At 40.4% G+C, this 21,630-nt stretch overlaps 1 protein-coding gene across 1 annotated transcript in view; it reads right to left on the reverse strand.

The window, feature by feature from the left end:
• FREM2 (FRAS1 related extracellular matrix 2) overlaps window positions 1-21,630 on the reverse strand; it is a 149,199-nt gene that overhangs the window by 50,364 nt on the left and 77,205 nt on the right. The window contains exons 5-6 of the mRNA XM_024755446.1: window positions 16,713-16,838; window positions 15,383-15,634 (exon numbers count right to left, since the gene is read on the reverse strand). Of these exons, the coding sequence (XP_024611214.1) occupies window positions 15,383-15,634; window positions 16,713-16,838 (378 nt within the window). The remainder of the gene's footprint in view (window positions 1-15,382; window positions 15,635-16,712; window positions 16,839-21,630) is intronic.

Genomic DNA, 21,630 nt, shown 5'->3' on the forward strand with positions numbered 1-21,630 from the left:
CCGGGGGGGGAGGGCCCCCGTTCCAAAAAAAAAAAAAAAAAAAAAAAAGAAAATTAAGATACCACCTTATTCTTAAATTCTCCATTCATTTAAAATTGTTACTGCTCCCCAAATCACCCATCAGAAGGCATGCATGTATATTTTTATTCCTGCGGACTAAAAGTGAATTTCATAAAATTTCGGAGTCTGCAGAGACTTTGACATCGGGGTGATTTATGTGGGAATCCCAGCAGCTGAACGAAGAAAGATTGCGGCCAACACGGTGTCAAACACAACCTGTGTGAGGTCTCAGGAATAAAAGCATGTGGTTGATACTCAAAAAATAAATAACCTTGACCACAGACTGTTCAATAACCGACACCTGAAACATGTCTGCAGGCGGCGAAGGAAGGGACTCCAAAATAAATAGCCGAAGCTGCTCCACTTCCAGCTGAGGGGATGTGCTCCTTTTTTGCAAGAATCCTCCTTCTCTGTTCTTCCTTGTGAGTATTACTCAGTAGCAGTGGCCGACTCTGCTCCATTGCTTCTTAGTTAGAACCTGAAAAATGGTCCCGGGAGTCTTCCATCCTCTTGCAGTGTGATGGGGAAAAAACACAGGAAACTGTTACAAGCCATGAGTGCAAGTCCCCTTTCAGTCTCTTCTGAAATGCCTGACATTAGGGAAGTCAACCTCTTTGGTTCTTGGATTTCTTTTTTTTTTTTAATTTTTATTGGAGTATGGTTGCTTTACCATGTTGTGTTAGCCTCCCCGCTGCACAGCAAAATGAATCAGCCATACACATACAGATATCCCCTCCCTTTGGGACTTCCCTCCTATTCATGCACCCCGAGGTTCACAGCAGCACTATTTACAACAGTCAGGACGTGGAAGCAACCTCAATGTCCATCGACAGAGGAATGGTTCTTGGATTCCTGGTCTGCAAATGGACGAAACCCAGTTCAGCTGTGCGAAGTCAGATCACGAAGCTTTCGGGTCTGTGCACTTTCTTCCTGGTCTTCTCGGATTGGTGGTTTTCTCGTGGATGATGATACTAGCTTGCAGCTATTTCTCTCATTCAACATTTTATCTATGCTGTCTTTATTTTTTAATGAAAAGAGTTGCTTCCTCTCAAGGAAAAATAAGAGTTAAAAAACCATTCTTTCTCATAAATGGTTTGCACATTAAAGAGAAACCATAAACCCAGATGATAGAAGTGTAGGCATTATGATTTTCATGTGACTTCTCATATTCAGATAAAATGTACTCAGTAATATACATGGGTCCTAAGAAAACATCGTGTTTAATCCTTTAGATTTGTGTTTTGTTTTCATTTATAGAGGATGAAATCTGTCTAATATTTTTAAAAAGTGAAATTAAAAACAATAGAGCCATATAACCTCCTGGGATAAAAGGAGCAGCCCTGAGTTAGGACTGAGTTGTGTGAACTAAGTGGTTAAAAGGTAGCTCAGGGACTTCCCTTGTGGCTCAGTGGTTAAGAATCTGCCTGCCAATGCAGGGGACACGGGTTCGAGCCCTGGTCTGGGAAGATCCCACATGCCGCGGAGCAACTAAGCCCATGTGCCACAACTACTGAGCCTGTGCTCTAAAGTCCGTGAGCCACAACTAGCCGCCGCTCGCCGCAACTAGAGAAAAGCCTAGTCTTTATCCTTTTGAATCCTTTGAATGTCTTTATCCTTTTCCCTCTATAATACCACTCTCTCCTGGTTTCTTCTCTCATTTCTCTTCCTTCTCCCCTGTTCTTTAATTGTGAGTGTTTTATTTATTTATGAATCTATTTTCTTTTTCCTTCTTTTTTTTTTAACATCTTTATTGAAGTATAATTGCTTTACAATAGTGTGTTAGTTTCTGCTTTATAACAAAGTGAATCAGCTATACATATACATATATCCCCATATCTCCTCCCTCTTGCATCTCCCTCCCACCCTCCCTATCCCACCCCTCTATTTTTTTCTTTTATTTTAAAAAATATTTTGGCTGTGCTACGTGGCATGTGGGATCTTAGTTCCCTGACCAGGGATAGAACCTGCGCCCCCTGCATTGGAAGCACAGAGTCTTAACCACTGGACCACCAGGGAAGTCCCCATGGGTGTTTTCTTCTAAAAGACAAAATAAGAAGGTGGCCATAAGTTGCTTAGCACATTACCTGCACATAGTAAGTGCCCAGTTGGGGTAAGCTGTTATTATTATTATTATTATTAATTATTTTGCGGTACGCGGGCCTCTCATCGTTGTGACCTCTCCCGTTGCGGAGCACAGGCTCCGGACGCGCAGGACCGGGGCACGAACCCGCGTCCCCTGCATCGGCAGGCGGACTCTCAACCACTGCGCCACCAGGGAAGCCCTGTTATTATTATCAGCAGCTGCATTTGGGGACCTTCATATGAGTTAGCCAGGTGAAATATGAGAAGATGGAGTGGGGGGACTTTCCAAGCAGAAAGGGCGGCATGAAGCTAGAGCAGACAATGAATGGACAGCCTCACGTATTTGGGGACTGCAGAGAATTTGGAGTGGTTGGTATGCTACTCCGGGTGAGGAGATGGGGAGAATGGGGAAAACAGAAGGCAATTATCCACGTCATGTGTGGTACGCTATGGCGCTGGAACCTCGTCACAGAAGTTATCACATGAGAGGTGGGCTCAGTTTTAAGAAGGGGGCTGATGTGATAAAATATGCATTTAAAAGGTCTGGAGGATGGATGCATGTTGGGTGGGGTGGGCAAACTGGAAGAAGAGAAACTAGTTAGCAACTGCAGAAATCTAGGCCAGGTATGAGGCTGGCTTGCACGATGTGGTAGCAGTTCAGATGGGCGAAGATAGTAAGCATACAACATTCAGAGATATAAAGGAGACAGAGTCAAGGATTTGGGGTAGGGAGTGGGAGACAGGAGTCTAGTCATGGGAGAACTAGTCACCAAGATTAAGAATACAGGAGGAGGGCTTCCTTGGTGGCACAGTGGTTAAGAATCTGCCTGCCAGTGCAGGGGACACGGGTTCGAGAAGATCCCACATGCCGCGGAGCAACTAAGCCCGTGCGCCGCAACTACTGAGCCTGCGCTCTAGAGCCCGCGAGCCACAACTACTGAAGCCCGTGTACCTAGAGCCCGTGCTCTGCAACAAGAGAAGCCACCGCGATGAGAATCCCGCGTACCACAACAAAGAGTAGGCCCCGTTCACCGCAACTGGAGAAAGCCCGCACACAGCAACCAAGACCCAACACAGCCAAAAATAAAAAGAAGAAGAAGAAAAAAAAGAATACAGGAGGAAAACCAGGTTAGAGCAAGGACTACTGCTGCTCTTTATTTTTTTCTTTGATTTGCTTTGATTTCTTTCAGAAGTTAAGGCACTAGGGCCATGGTTACTTGTATGCCTACATTACTTTCACTGTTTCAAAAGAAAAAGAAGAAAAGAAATGAATTCCATACATAACTTAATTATTGGGTCTCCCATAATTATAACACAAGGGTTTAATGGAGTTTCCCTATTCACAGAAATGTCACGGGATATCATGTTTTGAACGAGGTAATGAAGTTGTCCTCAGAGAATTAATCAAACATCTCCTGCTAACAGTTTATTTGTCCTCTCAGTATCCTGAAGTAGGTTAGTACATAGGGCTATTAAGATGTACCGACCAGTGGTTGAGAGTCCACCTGCCGATGCAGGGGACGCAGGTTCGTGCCCCAGTCCGGGAAGATCCCACATGCCGCGGAGCAGCTGGGCCCGTGAGCCATGGCCGCTGAGCCTGCGCGTCCGGAGCCTGTGCTCCGCAACGGGAGAGGTCACAACAGTGAGAGGCCCGCGTACCGCAAAAAAAAAAAAAAAAAAAAAGATGTACTGACATTTTAAAAAACTTCAAAATATGTATTCTGGACCAATGTCAGTTAAGACGTGCAAGCTTGATTCACTGGGAGGATAACAATCCCCTGGAAAGTGGGTATAAATCTCTGTACTTCTTTCAACCGTGTTGTGTAGTGTAGACAGTATTTTACCAGTTTACTGAGCTGCAGACCATGCACCACAGATTCACAAGTGTAAAAGCAGCATCTGTACTATTTATAATTTTATTTTGTACTTAGAGGATCACCTTGCAGCGCTGAGATTGTGAAGGACCCTATGGGTTTGGCTTTTTAAAGCTTTCCCTGGCAGTGAGTGTGGTCCTGAAAATTATCCCTTTGAAGAAGTGTGATTCTTGAACAACAACAAAAAGAAGAATGAGCTTCTTGTTGGCATTTTGACCAGAATTTCAGCTTTGTGGCATCCTTCCTGAGACAGTGAAACAGATTGTTTGTGAAACACCCTCAGGGAAATTGAAGCTGAGATACATTTCAGCCCTATGAAGTGTAAAGAGAAAGCTATTTCTCTCTTACAATGTCAATGTTCTGACTTTCCTGACTCTTTTATTATTAAGCGCTGGCTAATAAAGTTCTACCAACCATTTAATTTCTTTTCCCAGGACTGTGTTTAACTCAGTGACTGCTGTCACAGCCCGAGGGGACATGTGACAATGCACATCAATTTCTGGGCTGCCAAATGCCGTGACTCAGTCTTTTTGATTCTTTGTGTGGCTTTCCCAGAACCTCTGGTCCCACTGGATGCCCCTTTGAAAGCACCCATTGCACGTGGAGCCTGGTTTGATCAGCTGCCATTTTTGTATCTGTTTGCCTATTTCCTTGCTGGAATCCTCTATGGATTGGGCCTGTCTTGTTCATCACAGTGTCCTTGGTGGCTTGGGGGATGCCCACTACTCAGAAGGGGGGCTACTAGGTGCTATACAGTGCTGACGTATATACATAAGGAGTGAGGGCAGGACAAATCCTTCATCTCTTTTCCCCTGGCACAGCATCTGGTGCATTAGAGATGCTCAGCAAACATTTTAAATAAATAAATGTCTGAATATACATTATTTCAATTGTCTGTCTCACTACGGCAGAATGAAGACCTGTGTCCTTTTTTTTTTTTTTTTTTTTGCGGTACGCGGGCCTCTCACTGTTGTGGCCTCTCCCGCTGCGGAGCACAGGCTCCGGACGCGCAGGCTCAGCGGCCATGGCTCACGGGCCCAGCCGCTCCGCGGCACGTGGGATCTTCCCGGACCGGGGCACGAACCCGTGTCCCCTGCATCGGCAGGCGGACTCTCAACCACTGTGCCACCAGGGCAGCCCAACCTGTGTCTTAGAGAAAGGATGCAGCGATGCTTTATGTCTCTAGAAGTGTGAAGGGAAAGTTTTATCCCTAATTTTAAGTGCTTCAAATTGTTTCAAATGGCCTAAAGAAAAGAGGTGGTTTTAGTTTTAGCTACATCTTATAATCCTAACATAATTATTGTGATTATCTGTAGCATGAAGTAGTCCACTGGTTTTATCAAATGATATTACCCGTATACTTCACAGGGTAATCTTGTATCTCTTGAGGTCAGTAGCAAGTTTCTTGATGTCTATTAAAAGAAGATTTAAGGCCAATGACAAAAAAAAAAAAGGTATGTATATGACTTGTAAACTAGGAATAAAGGGAGAGAAAAAGAGATTCAAATGTCTGCTTCAGTAAGAAAGAACGAAGACCTGCTTCTTAGGGAGATCATAAACCCTATCAGCCTCCCGTGAAAGGTAACATCTACCTGTGCAGAGCACGTAAGATATACAGAGAACAGGGACGCCCATTCAAGGTCTCTAATTCGAGAAGAACTATTTCCGGTTGGTGACAAGTTTCTCAGGGAAGCAAACTAACAAGTTTCACATTTCTACAGTGACCAACGGACATACCAACAGTGTCAGAAAATAGTACCTACATTCCAAAATGTTTTTCTTAATTTTTCATTCTAATACAATAAAAGGAGATGCTGTTGTCTATTTAGTAATGGATTTTTATGAAGTGTATGTTCTCAACAACAGACCATCAGTACGTAGTGCATTGCCTGGGCTCACTAAATAAATACACAGACCTCTGTGATTTCACTGTAGTATTTCACAGACTTTTGCCTCTCTTTACATCACGGAGCATGCAGGTCAAGACCGTAAGTGTTCTGCTTTCAGCCAAGTCGCAGTTTTGGTTTATCGGCATTTACTCTGTGCTTTATAATTTCAACAAAAGAATACACTAGACCTCTGCTGCTGGTGAATAATTTGGAATTTCCGATGCTACTGATAACATTTACTAAGAGATCTTTTCTAATTATTCAGTCTCTTATGAATTTTATTGTTTTTGATTGTAATATCTCTTTTAATAATTTTAAGCTTACAAACTCTGAAGTCTAGTATCTGAGAAGTTGCTTCCCAGATTTATGTGATTTTTAGCACTAACATGGAATTCAGCTGTGACTGAGACCTTGCGGTTCCTATAACATGTGTAGTGATCTGCTTCCAGGGTTTGAGTGATAATACGTCAGCAATATTTATCCACACCCACCTATGTGGAAAAGATGGGAATCAGGCAGATAGTGTTACCATGAAGAAGACAAAACAAACACAAGACAGCATTTATCCATGAGGACTTGACAAGACAGCCCAAACCCAGTCCTTCAGAAGGGAAACCCTTCCACTGGACAACTTGCTAAATGATGTGGAAAAGCAATGCTTTTCCTTGTGCAGGTGAACTACCAGACTCCATCACATGTTCTCTTAATGATCCTGGAGGAGTTACAATTGGTAAAAAGTGAACCAAAATAATTCATGTATAAGTTAGCCTTACGTCTATAACTGCTAACATTTTAAGTATTCTAGGGTCCTCAAGTCTGCACGCACGGAAAAGGATACAGTTTGTTTCATTTCTATTAGCAAGCCTCATGCTATTTTTGAGTATCACAGTGTAGAATATACAGTGTAGAATATCTATTAAATATACCTGCTGCCAGTACAGTATGAAGTGGGCCCCACAGCGGTTGGCGCCATGGACTCTGTGGTCAGCCTGGCTAAATGCTTCTCAACTGTCTGACCTTGAGCAGGTTACCTAACCGCTCAAAGACAATAGAACTGAGGCATAACACAACCAGGCTCATAGTCTGTGTGTTAAATGAAATCATTCAAGTAAGAGGCTTAGCACACCTGTTATTGTTATCACATATAATAGTTACAATATAATAGTTATAGTTACAATAACTATATATTATACTTATCATTACATGACATATGTGATACCTATGGAGCCCTGAAACATAGAGACATGAGTTAGTTTAATACTGCAAACAGTATGATTCTATTCAATAGTGTAACCTTAATATCTTAGAACTACCCTAGCAGACAACATATCTGCAAGTTTACATTCCATGGATCTGAGAGCTTATTTCTGGGTGAACTGTCCCTATGTCCTGGCACAGCTCCCTGTGCTCACTTTCTGGTGAGCCGTAAGGTCATTCTTCAATGTAAGTTATACAAAACGGTGAGCTGTTCTCACAAAGAACTCTGGAGCCTTTGCCTTTTCTGGTAACAGCGGTGAATGTTTCCATGCGACTGGTAGCAGAGATTCAAGTGGCTGCCTGCCAAGCTCGTGTGTGTGCAGAGAACAAAGCTCTGAACGCCTTTCCTGCTGTGAGCCGTATACTGCACCAACAGCTTCAAAAAGATCAGCTCCCAACAGCATAGCAGCAAGTTCCTTTAGAGCCGGTGACCATAACAGGTACCCCGCTGCTAATGAACCCGCTCCAGCAGCCTCGGACCCCTGCTTACTTGCCTTTATTTTAATTTGTGTCCCTGTACCCAAGCCCCACGTGGAGCTGTTTCCTATTAACAGCTGGCCTGCTGGGCTCTGAGTTCAGCCAGGTCCAGAATTAAGAAGAGAGGACTGGGGGTTGGGACCCTGTGGGTCCTCCCAAGGCCAAGCCTGGGAAGTCTCCCTTCTCTCTCCCCTCCAATTCGTATTCAGCGAATGACTCACTCATTCACATTCACCAATGCTCTTTTTCTTCCTGCCCTCTCCCCTTCACGAGTTTGTTAAAAATGAATTAATCCTGTCATTTCGAAAGCCCTCTCCTGAAACCATTACAATTAAAAAAAAAATGATGTGAAGTGACTCTATATCATAAAATGGTTTATGTTTAACCCAATGGAGGTACAGAATGAGGGAACTAAACCACACTATTTTAGTTTTAAGTTATTTTAAAAACCCGTTTGTTTTAAAGGCCTAAAGGTGCATTTGTTACCCGACAACTCCAATAATATACTTCATTTTGTACGTTTCCACAATTTTCTTGTAACATAACAAGTGACACTTAATTACTATTTGCAGCTAACAGCTAGAACAACCTGCCCATTAACATGTAGTAGAAATACGTTCTAATAACCTTCCATTATTGAACTCGGCATATTTGAACAGAATTGCTCAGCTTCTCTCAGCTTCCTTTCCCTAGACTGGTTCTCTCTCTTAACTTCCTGTTAACGAATGGTTCCTCCATTCCTTGAACCTGTCAAGCACACACGTTTTTAGATACATATTTTTAAATTTCCCTCCTTACATGAGGTCCAAGTCTTAGCAGGTTTTATTCTCAGCGGTAGGTTGTTTCCTTTCCAGCCCCAATGTCCTCACCCTACAGGTCCACTTCCCTTTTTGGTTCCTATTCTGTTCACTTACACTGCTATTGAATTAATAACCTCCAAACAACACTCTGATTATTGCACTCTTTTTTTTTTTTTTTTTTTTTTTCGGGCAGGACTCTCAACCACTGCGCCACCAGGGAAGCCTACTGCACTCTTTTGTCCAGAAACTTTTGGGTGCTCCCTACGAAGTAAAGTCAAAACTTCTTATCTCATTCAATGGCATCCACAGTGTAATTCCAACCCATTTTTCCAGAGTCAACTGCCAATGCCTCCCACCCTTTCTTTAGTTGAGCTAGGTTTTAAAGTGCTCTCATACAGATGCTACTTGGTCCTCATGAAGATTCTGTAAAATAAGAAATTCAGGTGATAATGTACTCAAATGAGGAAAACAGGTACAAGTAGACAAGTGGATTGGTGAAGATTCCTTGACTAGAAAGCAGCAAAAATGCATCCACAGCCCAGATCTCCTAACACCTAATCCTGGAAGCTGGGCAATGAGCCTCTCTCAGAAAAGGCAATGTGGCCAAGTTGGACTGCCCTCTGCTCCCACGTCTTTCTCTCCCTCCTGCTTTCACGCATGCGATCTTGGAATACTTTGCCTTATTCTCCATTCACCTGAATCCTTTCCATCTGTTAAAGCCTTTATCTGTTCTTCCTCTTAACTCACAGAGTGATCGTACCATTGCTTTTAATCACACTGCTTTCTTCTGTCTGCTTTGTGGTGTTTCAAATTATTACCGAAATAAATTATTCTCCTTTAACCTTTTACGTACTTAGGTGTTTTTTTTTCCCCAAATAGATTTTAAGCTCTCTGAGATCCCGGCCTATGTCTTAAGTGTCTTTAAAGTCCCCACCTGTTACACTTAGTAAGGGCACAATAAATATTTGCTCTGTGTGTGGTATGTGAGATTAAATATTTTTTAAATGCAAGACATTTCATATGTTTTCCTTTATCTTATGCTCGTTTTCAAAGGGTGTAATATCTACATCATTCAACTAGTATTCTTCCAATGTGGAAAAATGGATATAATCTTTATTATTCAGCGAATTCTTGCAATGCCTCCCCACAGACCAGACACTCATTAAACATCCATTAGCTTTCCCTGAATCCTTGGCATTATCAACTACATTAAATAGTCTGTTGAGGGCTTCATTGCATTCATATTCTGAGCAGTCAGAAACTCATTTTTCCATTTCTTGATTTTTTAATATTTTTCTAACCCAAGCATACCAAATGCAGAATGTATCTTTGTTTTGTCAAGTTGTTAGTTTAACTGAGTTTGGCCATTCCTTACAAAGACTGGCCTGGCGTTTCTTAATTGGAGTTTACACAAATGCAAATAATAGTATTCAAGAATAAAAAGGATGGTGACCAAGCCTTTCAGCTCAGTACAAATGCATAAAACCTATTTCACCCACACACCATACCATGATGTATTTTTCTGGCACTAGGAATGCTTTCTTCTCTATGGTACTCCTGCTGCTGAGAAAGCTTTTCTGATGTCTGGAAGCTTTGGAATGGCACTGAACTGAGCTACATCTACTATAGGGCTCACCATGCTATGCTACCTTTTACATGTCTCTGGTTTATACCTACCAGCACGGTAATTTTTCTAGGGGGGGGTCGAGGAAGGCAGCCACTTTAGTGAAAACCCCTGCGGGTGGGCACACAAAAGCTGAAAATGGGTTCAGCTTAAGTGTTCCTTAATTAACTACCAAAGACCGACAGCAAAGATTAGTGAAATACTGTTAGCACTGACTTGCTACTCTTCCTAAGGAACACATGCTGTAGTATTAAATTGTAACCTTTACGGAAGTACTGAGGACTGAAGGCACTGACGTTCAGGATATCTGCACAAAGTGAGAGCACTGTTCTTGTGTCAGCATGTCGTTCACGTGTGAGTCTCTTCCAAACACAGTGAAGAGTTTAGCGGTTTCTTAAAGATGTAATACAGATTTAGTCAGGACATATTTCTGTCCTTCGAGCCCCTGCTCTACTCTCATATAATTAAAGAGTACAGAGAAAACCTTTGGTCCCAGTTGAGATTTTCAAACATCTGCGCCTAAGAAAAGTGACTTTCCGTCCAGGTGTTGGTCCTTCACTCTGCAGCCACAGAAATGGTATCCTATAAGTTCACTGAGGAATAATCTAGCTTTGGAGAATCAATTCCTTTTTTAAAAATTCAGATTGCTTTGAGTTACAAAGTTATAAAGGATGTGTTTCCTTTTAGTCCGGGAACATTTGGTCGGTGGACTCGTCATCTGGTATGCCCATTACCACAGAAACGGAGACAGCAATCAGAGCAAAAGGGGTTGGAAAGTCATGCAGGATATTTCACTCAGATTGTGTAGCAGGCTTAAGTATTTTCCCTGCTCCAATTACATAAAATTTTAGGGATTGAGCAATTGGCCACCTTCAGAAACAACACCCCTCCCTTGACCAATGTTGACCTATATTTGGATTTTCCTTTTCTAGATTCTATGACAATCGTATCCCTTCAGTTATGTCATTAGGTATGACGTATTTTAATCCCTTTGATGAATTTCAGGATTCATTATAGCCTAGTGGAGAAGCAAATCAAATCTTAAATAGACCTCAATTTAGGACATATATCCAACACTTTGCATCTGTGTGACATGAAGCAATTTTCTTAGCCTATGTAAGTCTAATTTTTCCATCAATCAAATGGAGAAGATACCTTATTTTGAGATTTAACTGGATAGATAATTCATGTAAAGTCCTTTGTACGTAGTAAGTGTTCAAACGTGACAACTGTTAGCAACTGTATTATTGCACCTGAATGAAATTTGACTTTCTCCCCATTAACCCGGGCATTCTTTCTTCCCATGATGAACTGGTGAAAGTCTGCATAGACAGTACTTTATGTGTAGCAGTATTGTTTTCGCTTATAAACTATGTACATCGTAAGATTTCAACTTCTAAAACGAAAAAATATAGGAAAAATTAGTAAAATATAGGTAATACAGGTAAACTCTTCATTTTACTCCTGGAAACTGAGGTTCAGAGACATTAATAAAAGTTGACCCCAAAGCTCATAAGATATGAAGTATTCCAACAAAGATGATCACAAAGCAAATTTCTCTAAAATAAGCTTTAGGTTTATCTTTCCTATTATTTAAAAAACAAGTGAAATAGTTGCATGTTGAAAAAAAATCCCCCAAAGCTTGGAATAGCAAGAGGAATTAAGATAATGTCCTGGCTTGCTGCATGTTAGACATTACAGATTAAAAATGTTTGACAGCACTTAGACACTGAAACATGTTTGATCCTTAGATTCTTTTTAGCACTTTCTTTGCTGGATTGTCACACCCTTACATTAACTACCTTTCTCTTCACTCTTTCCCATCTCTGCTTAACAGTCGTGAAATGTGCTCCTTTTAAAAAAATATGAAAATCAAGTAAAATCTGTCCATGTCATAAGTCATATGAGGGCCATTTTTGCATGGCCTCTGAAGCCATCTTATCCTCTTGTATAAGCCATCTTGTATGACTTTTATTATTATCAATAGAGATAACATGTCATTTAATGTCTCTAGTGCATAACTCTGTCCTAATCTCCAGACCTATATCTCCATTTGCCTACTCCATATCCAGCACTTTGAAGTCATGCAGCCTTTTCAAACTAACACGCCCTAAATGAACTCATTGTTTTGTCCCTACACCAGTTCTACTCCTGTTTTGTCTGTCTCAGTGAACTGCACCACGCTTAACCCAACTGCCCTGCTGGAAACGAAGATACCATTCTTTGGACTTTCCTGTCCTCTAGCCTTTCACGTCCAGTCAATTCCCACGTCATGGCCATGCTCCCTGGTCTCTTCATCCTCATACAACCACCCTGTTCAAGCCGCCATCACCTAGCACCCATATTTCTCCAACAGCCTTCAGAGCAGTTCAATCTAGTCTCTGTATTTTAGCCACGACAGAGTAATATCTCAAAAATGCAAATCTGATTTTGTCACTCTCCTTATAACCTGTCAGAGTTTCTGATTTCTATTTCAATAATAAAACACAACTTCTTTACATGGCTACCCAATCCTATCAGATTAACTCCTTGCCCAGCCAAATTCTTCTTTGTTATTCACTCCTTTGAGCTGTAGATTTGTGCTATATCCGAGCTTTCAGTTCCCTGAAAGCATCACACGCGTTCAGCCTTTGCACTTGTGAACACACTTCCCTTCTCTCTTTGCCGGGTTACTCAGATATTGTCCTCAAATTTCAGCTAAGAAATCATGTTTTCAAAGAAGCTCTTCCTGAAAGAGAAAGATGCTCCTTCCTCCGCAGAGCACTTATTACATTTATTTTATGCTTGCCTGTTCACTTATCTGTGTACCCCCCCGAGTCTGAAAAGTCCATGAGTTCAGAGCTCGTGTCCCCTTGTTGCTACTGTACTAATATGTGAGTACAGAGGTGCTTCACTCATATTTTTAATGAATAGATGTATGAATGAGTGAATTTTTGATTCTTAAAAACTATGTGCTGAAGAAAGGAACAAATATTTACTAAACTGCAATGTGACACTATCCAGAGATTCCATCTCTTGATTTACTCCACTAGGGGATCTTTAAAGTGGCAAGTTCCTTCTTCCAAAGCTAAATTTGTGCTGTACTTTATTAAGTTAAAATTTTACGTTGTGAATTTATTTAAAGTAGAGGATACCACTGTATCTGCTTATAGTTAATCGTGTACTTTCTGGTGAAGTTTTATGTTTGTGAGTCTGTTCAGTGTACCTTTGCCTTGTTCCCTTCATTACGGTGAAAGCTCTCTGAGGGTAGGGATTATTTATTTGCTTTGTTTTATTTTATCCTTAGAAAACTTGTGGTGCTTCCCACAAGGTAAGACGTTAGTGGGACCTGAGTGATTAAAAAATAAAATTAAAAGTTAGAAGTGGAAGGGAAAGGACAAATGGGAGAAAACAGAGAGGTATACACAGGACTTCTGCTCTATTAAACGGGGGCTGGGTGATTGCTGGTAACATTCCTGACAAACTCCTGGTCCAGTGTTTGCATGGTACTCTAATGCCTTAAAGTCAAAGCCTGTGGCATCCAAATTCCCCAGTCCTCTTCTGGGGTGAAAAGCTTCTAAGAGCTTTGGCTACCCCACTCCTAATACCCCTTTAGCTGTCAACACCAGGGAACTGTAGTGCTCAAATGAAACACTGATGCTAATAAAACATTTAACAAACATTATGTAGTAGTAGATACTGTACCTATGGTTCCACAAACTTGTCACCACTAGGCACTTGTTCTAGAGGCAGAGTGACAGTATGGAAAGGTCATATATGGGGCTCCGATAATACTAACTTTGCCACATGCTGGCTTTGTAAATTCAAGTCAATCACTTGGCCTCTCTCAGCCTTGCCATATGTAAAAATATGACATCACCCTTTACTCTTGAAAAGATCTAGCAATGCACAAGTGAAAATGCCTGGCACTTAATAAATAATAGTTTCTTTCTGAACCTTTATTTTTTTCCCATGTGCATCTTGTAACAATCCATATGGAAAAAATTTTTTGCAAACTGAACCAATCACTAAATGTATTTTCTATTTTAAAATTAAAGCTCTATATCTTTCTATCTATATTAATAAAAACAGAGATATCTAGATAGCAGATAGGTGTTCAGGGTGGGCTATTAATTATGTTCTGGCTGACATTCAAAATATTGGCTTCTTCTCTGAGATCAACTGAATTTAAAATAAAATTTCTGTATATTTAAATACAAAATAGAATTTCCTATTAAACTAGTCAACTAAAGCTACCGGACATTATCTAAGTTTAAAGTAGAAGTAAGACTTTCTTCAAATCCTTCTTGATAAAATCATTTCTAATTTTCATTACTTCTCAGTAAAAAACAGACATTATTATATATTTCACAGGATTGTTCGGAGCATAACGTACAAAGGACCCAGCGCTGGGCTTGGAACAGAGTATAAGCTCACAAGACACGTTAAAGCCTTTTTAACTTAACTATCACAATCATCAAAGCACTTCCCGGGTAGGTAATTTTTAACTTCCTGAGTTTTCAGATTATTTCGAATGACAGTCTTCTGACTCTCCTCCAGTTTGTGAACCAAAAGATTCATCCGCCGAGTTTGCTCCTCTTTTTATCTACCATGAGGAAAATTCAAGATGGACAGAAAAATATTCAAGTCCTGGGGTCCTATCTCTCAGTTTACCGCTCTCACTTTCATTACAAGATGACTCACAGTCTTTCCTCTTGTTCTCTTTTCTCACAAGAAAGCACAAACTGTTTTTTTGAACTGTGATGATTAAGACCCTTTTGCTCCTTTTTCTGCTCAGAAAGAGGGATTATTTTATGGGAATTAGGTTTCCCTCAGGAAGAGTAGTCTAGGATAAACCCTCTCCCTTTTGGGAAGCCTGTTGGACTCAATTTTCCATATATTACCTTCCTCTGTCATTTAATAGCCTCGTCTGATGGGTTTCTTTGTTAAACGAGTTCAAACACGGAGATTAAAGTTACAAAAGCTTTTGCAATCAAAGCAAAACAAACAAACAAAAAGATAAATTGTCTATTAAAATTGCTTCAATTCTTCACCAGGAAATTTTTAAAGTTTAATCACCTAATGATAAATGGTGTTGTAAAAGAAACTGTACACAGGTGAAAACACATAGGTGTGACTTTGCTCTTTGAAAACACTAAATCATGAAAGACAAACTGATTGATGCAGCCAACTTAGAATCTTAATCGCACTATAAAATCAAGCATAAGATAAATGTGCATGTGAAAATTCTTTTGCACTCTCGTCTTTCTGTTTAGAAGGTTGTGCCTGACGTTGGTGCGCCTGGTAGGAGGAATAAGTTTTGGGTAAATTAGTACTTACCATCGTCTTTGTCAGGGACGATTGTAACCTGAGCCCCTGGGAACTCTGATCCAATTCTCCCACCCATCGGCATGCTCAGGAGAACGTGGAATGTTTCCTTCTCCTCATACAAGGAGTCGTCAATTATAACGACCCGGCACATTTTTTCCCGCTCGTCTTTGTCAAAGCGGATAACACTGGTGTGGTCCTCGGGCCGGGATATGTAATCAGAATAGGACAGCACTGATGTTGGCACAGTTCCTCTTGCCGTTCCTGGAAACAGAGAGAATCCGAAAGGGGTTTATGTAGAACATACTACAAGGGTACCTCCAGAAACGATTCTTTTCATATGCAGCATTTTCATGGTCCATCATATCTATGAACACCCCTGGAAACTGCAGTAACTCCTCCATACTGTGCTAGCATCATGGGTCACCTTTATAATGGTCTCCAACATCTGACAAATAGTACATTTCAAGGGTTTTCTCCTCTGCTTCCTGCCAGTGGTCTTTTAAAACAACACAATAATACAGAATAGTAGTTTAGCATTTAAATGCTTACTGTGTGCAGGCAAAGTGCCAAGCGCTCTACATGCATTGCTTCCGTAATCCTCTTAACCACCCTACTGGGCTTTACACGTTTGGTAACTGAGGTTTACAGAAGTCCAACCGCTTGTTCTGGGACCCAGAGCTCAAGTTTGATCCTGAAATTTGCATTTTGACCGCGATTCTTTACTGCCTTTCAACTCACATACGTTAATGAAAATTTTAATGGAAGTCTGCAGTGTCAACTGCATTTATGACCTTTTCTTTTACATTCTTAGAAAAGTCTACCTGTTTCCTAGAAAGGCATTCAGTATATTAATGAGTATTATGTATTAACTTTAATTTTGTACTGCATAAAATCACCTTTTGGAGGGAGCCTACTCAATGAGCAAAACAAATGTTTTGAAATTTGGTCGCTACGAGTTTCAGACCAGTTTGAAATTAGTTTCTTTTCCTTGGGTATGCATTTCTTTGCCTCTTTTGTTGTTGTTGTTTTTAACAATAACCCCCTTCTACTTGAGCAGGCTTGAGCGGGAGAGGGGAGCTTCAACTTCTTACAACCCCAAAGGCCTTGAGTATTAAAGCAACCAAATGAATCAGAAATGTTTCCAATAAGCAGCAGAGTCCTTCCAGATCCTCAAAGGTGCCACAGTGAAGGAAGACGTCCGCCTGGAAACTTTTTTCCTATTTGAAAACTGGACTAGTAAAGTATAACCTTCGTGGTATAATGTTATGCCTCCAGCATGTTAAAGAGGCTTATTTATATCTTCGCGGGGACATTTTAGTTCACTCGCAAATCGAGCTACCTTGCCGCGTGTAACAGATCACCATCAACTCCCGGCTCACATCTCCACTTCTCCTGATGGGAATGAGAAGTTCACCAATGTCCTCCTCGATGGAGTATTCAGACTGGGGGATGAACACAGTTGATTCTAAGGAGAAAACACAATTGTTTTTGTCTGAGCGTCTTACATATGACATAATCCTGTGCAAATTAATTGCTCTCATGATTGATCATTTCCCCTGGCATATTCTTTTAGAATAGCGCAGTGTGAGGGGAAGGAGGGAAGACAGGGGAGAAGAAGCAGGTATAGAGTGTGTAGGCTCCGGGCTAGTGAATTCTTAACCTAGAAATAAGACCCAGCATTGCTTTTATCTCCAGTAATTGCTTTTTTTTTTTTTCTCAATTAATAAGTGCTGCTGACACACTTCCTTTAAATCCAACTTTGTTCTCTCGGGAAAGATCTCCACCTTCTGTTGGAGTAGTTGACTTTTAGACTTAGAAGAGGCCTCAGAAGTCATCTTGTCTCACCGCTTACTTTGATGAGGAAACATGGACCCACAGAGTTGAAATTATTTGTCAAGGACTCTTACTGGTCGAGTCAGGATTACAACTCAGATCTTGTAATGTCCACTCTATTTTTTTTTTTTTACCCCAAACGTGTTCCTTTTGAATGATTAATGATTAAAAGTACATACAATGGATTATTACTCAGCCATAAAAAGAAACGAAATTGAGTTATTTGTAGTGAGGTGGATGGACCTAGAGACTGTCATACAGAGTGAAGTAAGTCAGAAAAAGAAAAACAAATACCATATGCTAACGCATACATATGGAATCTAAAAAAAATAAAAGTATAATAATGCATTGTTTGACACGGTGTTTTTGTCTGTTTATTGTGTTTTAAACAGCAGTCCCTTTAGAATTTAGAAATCTATGTATCACTGTAAGGGACACATCTGTGGTTTCCCTCCTCCTCTAGAGGAGTGACAATAGCACAGAGTGTACATTATACTTATATAATACTATGAGTCTCACTGATTCATTTTTAAGGTAGCGCAAAGGTACACTAAATAATAAAAATGGCATAATTAAATTGTTGGAAACCGTGGTTCAATGCAAAACTACATTTAGTTCAAGAGAACGTTTAGTTCAACAGTTTGACATGATAACCCTCAAATAGATACTTTGGAAGTTGCCTGGGAGTCTGCTTCACTGAAAGTCCCACACACACACGGAAAATGCTTCATGATTATTTTTACAACAGTAAGCCACACTGCTTTGGATGATTATAAAAGACGCTGGAATAGTGGACGCTGGCCGTCAAGGTCCACGTTCCACCCCTCTCCACCCTGCCCTGTGCTCCAGGGGCTGACTAATGAGAACCACATCAAAGGTTTCCCTTGTGCTCTGTCTCTGGCTGACAGCACAGGCAGGACTTGGAGGGTGAGAGCAACGTGGGGTCAGCATTCGTCCCCCTGGCTCCCCTCAAGGTTCCAGAGCTGGCTGTACCCCACCAAGTAAAGGTCATCGTGCCCACTGGCTGCCCTAGCTCGTTCACTGGTCCAGCTAACTTCTCCTTCCCTTTCCCCCGAGGCTTAGAGGTGGTGATGGTATCCGCTCTTACAAGCCTTGGGGCATTTAACTAAACCTGGTGGTTTCCCAATTCTCGGCCTCATCTTTGCAAAAGTCGTGTTATTAAATTATTTTAAATTTGCTAATTTTGAATGTGCCATTTCTTTTCTCCTGGGACTCTGACTGATACAGCAATTGAAAAAATGGCACCATTTAAAAAATCTGTGGATGTAAGATTTAATAACTAATTATTCATTTATCAAACATTGATTGGGTGACTTCTTCTTGCCAGACACTGAACCAGGCACAGGAGCCATGGAGGTAAACAAAATCCCTGGTCTTATGGAGTTTTCTTTCTAGTTGGGGGTGGAGAGGAGGAAGAAAATAAACACATATTCAAGAAAATATATAGTATGCCAGGAGGTGACAAATGATATGAAGAAGATGGAGTGTGCCGGCGGGGATGCAGGGGGGCGCAGGGGGTGGAGGGTGGAGGGAGGGCTGGGGCATGGTATGCGCCACGGCAGGTCTGTATTATACAGGAAAGTGTCTGTGATAGAGTTACATTTGAGCTGAGATGGCAAGGTGGTAATGAGATACCCTATGTGCGTAATTTAGGGAAGAGAATTCCTGGCAAAGGGAATGAACAAGTGTATATACTTCAGGCCAGGTATATGCAAGGAATGGCCAGGACACCAGTGTGGTTTGATGGTCTGAGTAAACTGGGCAAGGAGGAGAGGACAGAACATGGGCCGGTGAAGTGACAATGAGTGGGGGTGAGTGGATCGCACGGAGCTTTCAGGACCACTGGCAGGACTTTGGTTTTTACTCAGAGCAGGATCCTGTGGAAATATACAAGGACCAGGCAGTGGGATGAAACAAGCAAAGGCTGTTTATCCAGCCACCATCACTTGTATTTGGCTGAGACCCAAAGGCAGGCAGAGGAGTGGGAAAGTTTTACAGTGGAATAAACCTTATGGTTACCAAAGAGGAAAGGTGGGGAGTTTGGAGTTTGGGATTAACAGATACACGCTACTATATACACCGAGAGACAAAACAAGGGTGATATTACGGAAATAGTAAACTCTCTAATAAGTCAATAGAGACACAGAAAAAAATGACTGCAGGGACATCCTCTCAGTGTAAACAGTGGTTATCTTCACGTGGCAGGACAAGTGACTTTTATTTCTTTAAATCTGTCAATTTTTGACAATGAACATGTGTTACTTTTATATTTTCAGATTGGTTTCATTATTCTTTGTTTTGAAAGATAAAGCTGAATAAAGCGAATGCATGCTTTATTAGTCAATGTGACTGTATTGAAAGGAGTACTTTGATTTATCTAATGGCAATTTTTATTTTTAGGTTTTGACTGTGCTGTAACTTAGGCAAAAAAATGACTTCTGTTCTAAGAAATAAAATTTGAAAGATGTCCTTTTCTCAATTATTCTGAGTGGATTACAAAAACACCAGACTCTGCTAAAAACATGATAGAAAAAATATCTCCTAAAAATCTTTCCTATAATAGAACAAAGAAGGGAAAGAAAATGCAGGGCCTAGATGAAGGCCCTGAGTGTTCATCATCTTTAAAAAGTTTGGCACATTCAAAAACAACTCAAAAGATATTCTGGTACATCTTCAGGCTGCTCCGGTGCCCTCAGACTAGCCAACAAATGGTACTTAGTGTGGAGTCTGCCACTGATGTTTGAACATCAGTGGAAAGCTTTCTAACATTTCAGTGGTTTGTTTTGTTTTGTTTTGTTTTGTTTTAACTCTGAAACAGATATGGTAATATAGGCTAATTTAACAGGAACTTAAAAGAACAGAATAATGAAAACATATCTAAGTCACATGACAATAAGTGTTACAAGTTCACATCAGGATACCATGAGGTCCAAAAATTATTCTGAAGCACTATGCCAATACTTTGGTTAGAGTGAATCTCTGAGTAAACTTTGTTCATATCATTCAATGTTTTTATTTTGTGAATGTAGAAAATTTTGGAAAGTTCTCCATCACTGAAATAGTTTTACTTTGCACCACCTTTTCCCTTATCTACCTTTTTGGGGCCAAAAATGTACAAATGTGTGCTTATCCTTTGAACAAGTGTTTAATATTTTTTTCTTTCTCTTAAGACAATGACCCATGCCGTACAGCAATAGAGTTCAAAAAGAAGAAAGCTTTGACACTCACTGAAGTTGAAGCTCTTGCGTGCCTTATCATTTTGGTGTCATCAGCTGCCACTGACGATCATTTCATTAATTCTGGACCTTCTGTTTTAGCACACTCATGTCAAAATATCAGCTAGCCAGTGATCTCTTTAGGTCAACATTTCCGATGGTACGAAATTTGAAAAGTAATAATATTTGAATTTCGTATATTAGTCAGCCTATGTCATCTGAATTCTACCTCATGAAATGGGTTTGGTTCACTCAGCACACAAAAGTTTGCCTTTTTTTTTTGTCTCCGATAAGATTAGCGTTCTTGAGATATAAGCTCTACTTTCCTCTAGAATAGTATGTTTACTCTCTACTATATATTATATAGTATTAACCTAAACTGGTCCCGCCAAAAATGATTAGACATCATATATTTTAATCTACTAGTTCATGGCTATGTTTTGACATCATTAAAATATCAGAATAAGCCCATTTCAATCAGAAGTTTGCAGATACTTCAAGTGTACAAACTAAACAATTGCATAAAATACTTATAGGCTTCAGATATCTATGTTAGGTATCTGTACTCAAATACCTATATTTAAGGTTGTGTTCTCCTAATAAAGTACATAAAAGTCATTTTACTGGTTAGAAATGACACACAGTAAAAAAGGAAAGGGATCTTTATATGAAATCAAAAGTTTTAGTTCTTCATATTTTCCTCTTCCCAGAAATTAAAGTGTTTTATATTAATTAATACCTATATGCTTCTAAGAGTGAGGAAAGATGGTGTAATTTCTCACGGTTAGGGAACCTAGTATAAAGAAAGTTAAGAATCTTCATCCCAGGTTAGATACTTCTGTGGACACCGTGATTGCTCCCCTTATCATAACACATAGCATCTGTATTGTTAAATGTAACAATTTAGTGGAATGTAATCACTGAGTGATATGATGCTTCAGGGTCAGTGTGCGTTCTTCACTCGGGCGTATATCCCTAGCTCTTAGCAGAATTCCTGGCATATAGCAGATGCTCAATAAACATTTGTTGAACACACAGATACATCATACAAGGGCTAAAGTGGTCTTGATAATTTTCCTAGAACACTTGCTTTTATTCACCTATACTCATATATTTGAGGCTTGATGTATAAAGACAAAAGATAATAGAATAAGAATAAAAGGAATTACTTTTTTATATAGAAGAATA

Source organism: Neophocaena asiaeorientalis, unplaced genomic scaffold (genome assembly GCF_003031525.2).
Source record: "Neophocaena asiaeorientalis asiaeorientalis breed wild unplaced genomic scaffold, Neophocaena_asiaeorientalis_V1.1 scaffold59, whole genome shotgun sequence".
NCBI classification, from domain to species: Eukaryota; Metazoa; Chordata; class Mammalia; order Artiodactyla; family Phocoenidae; genus Neophocaena; species Neophocaena asiaeorientalis.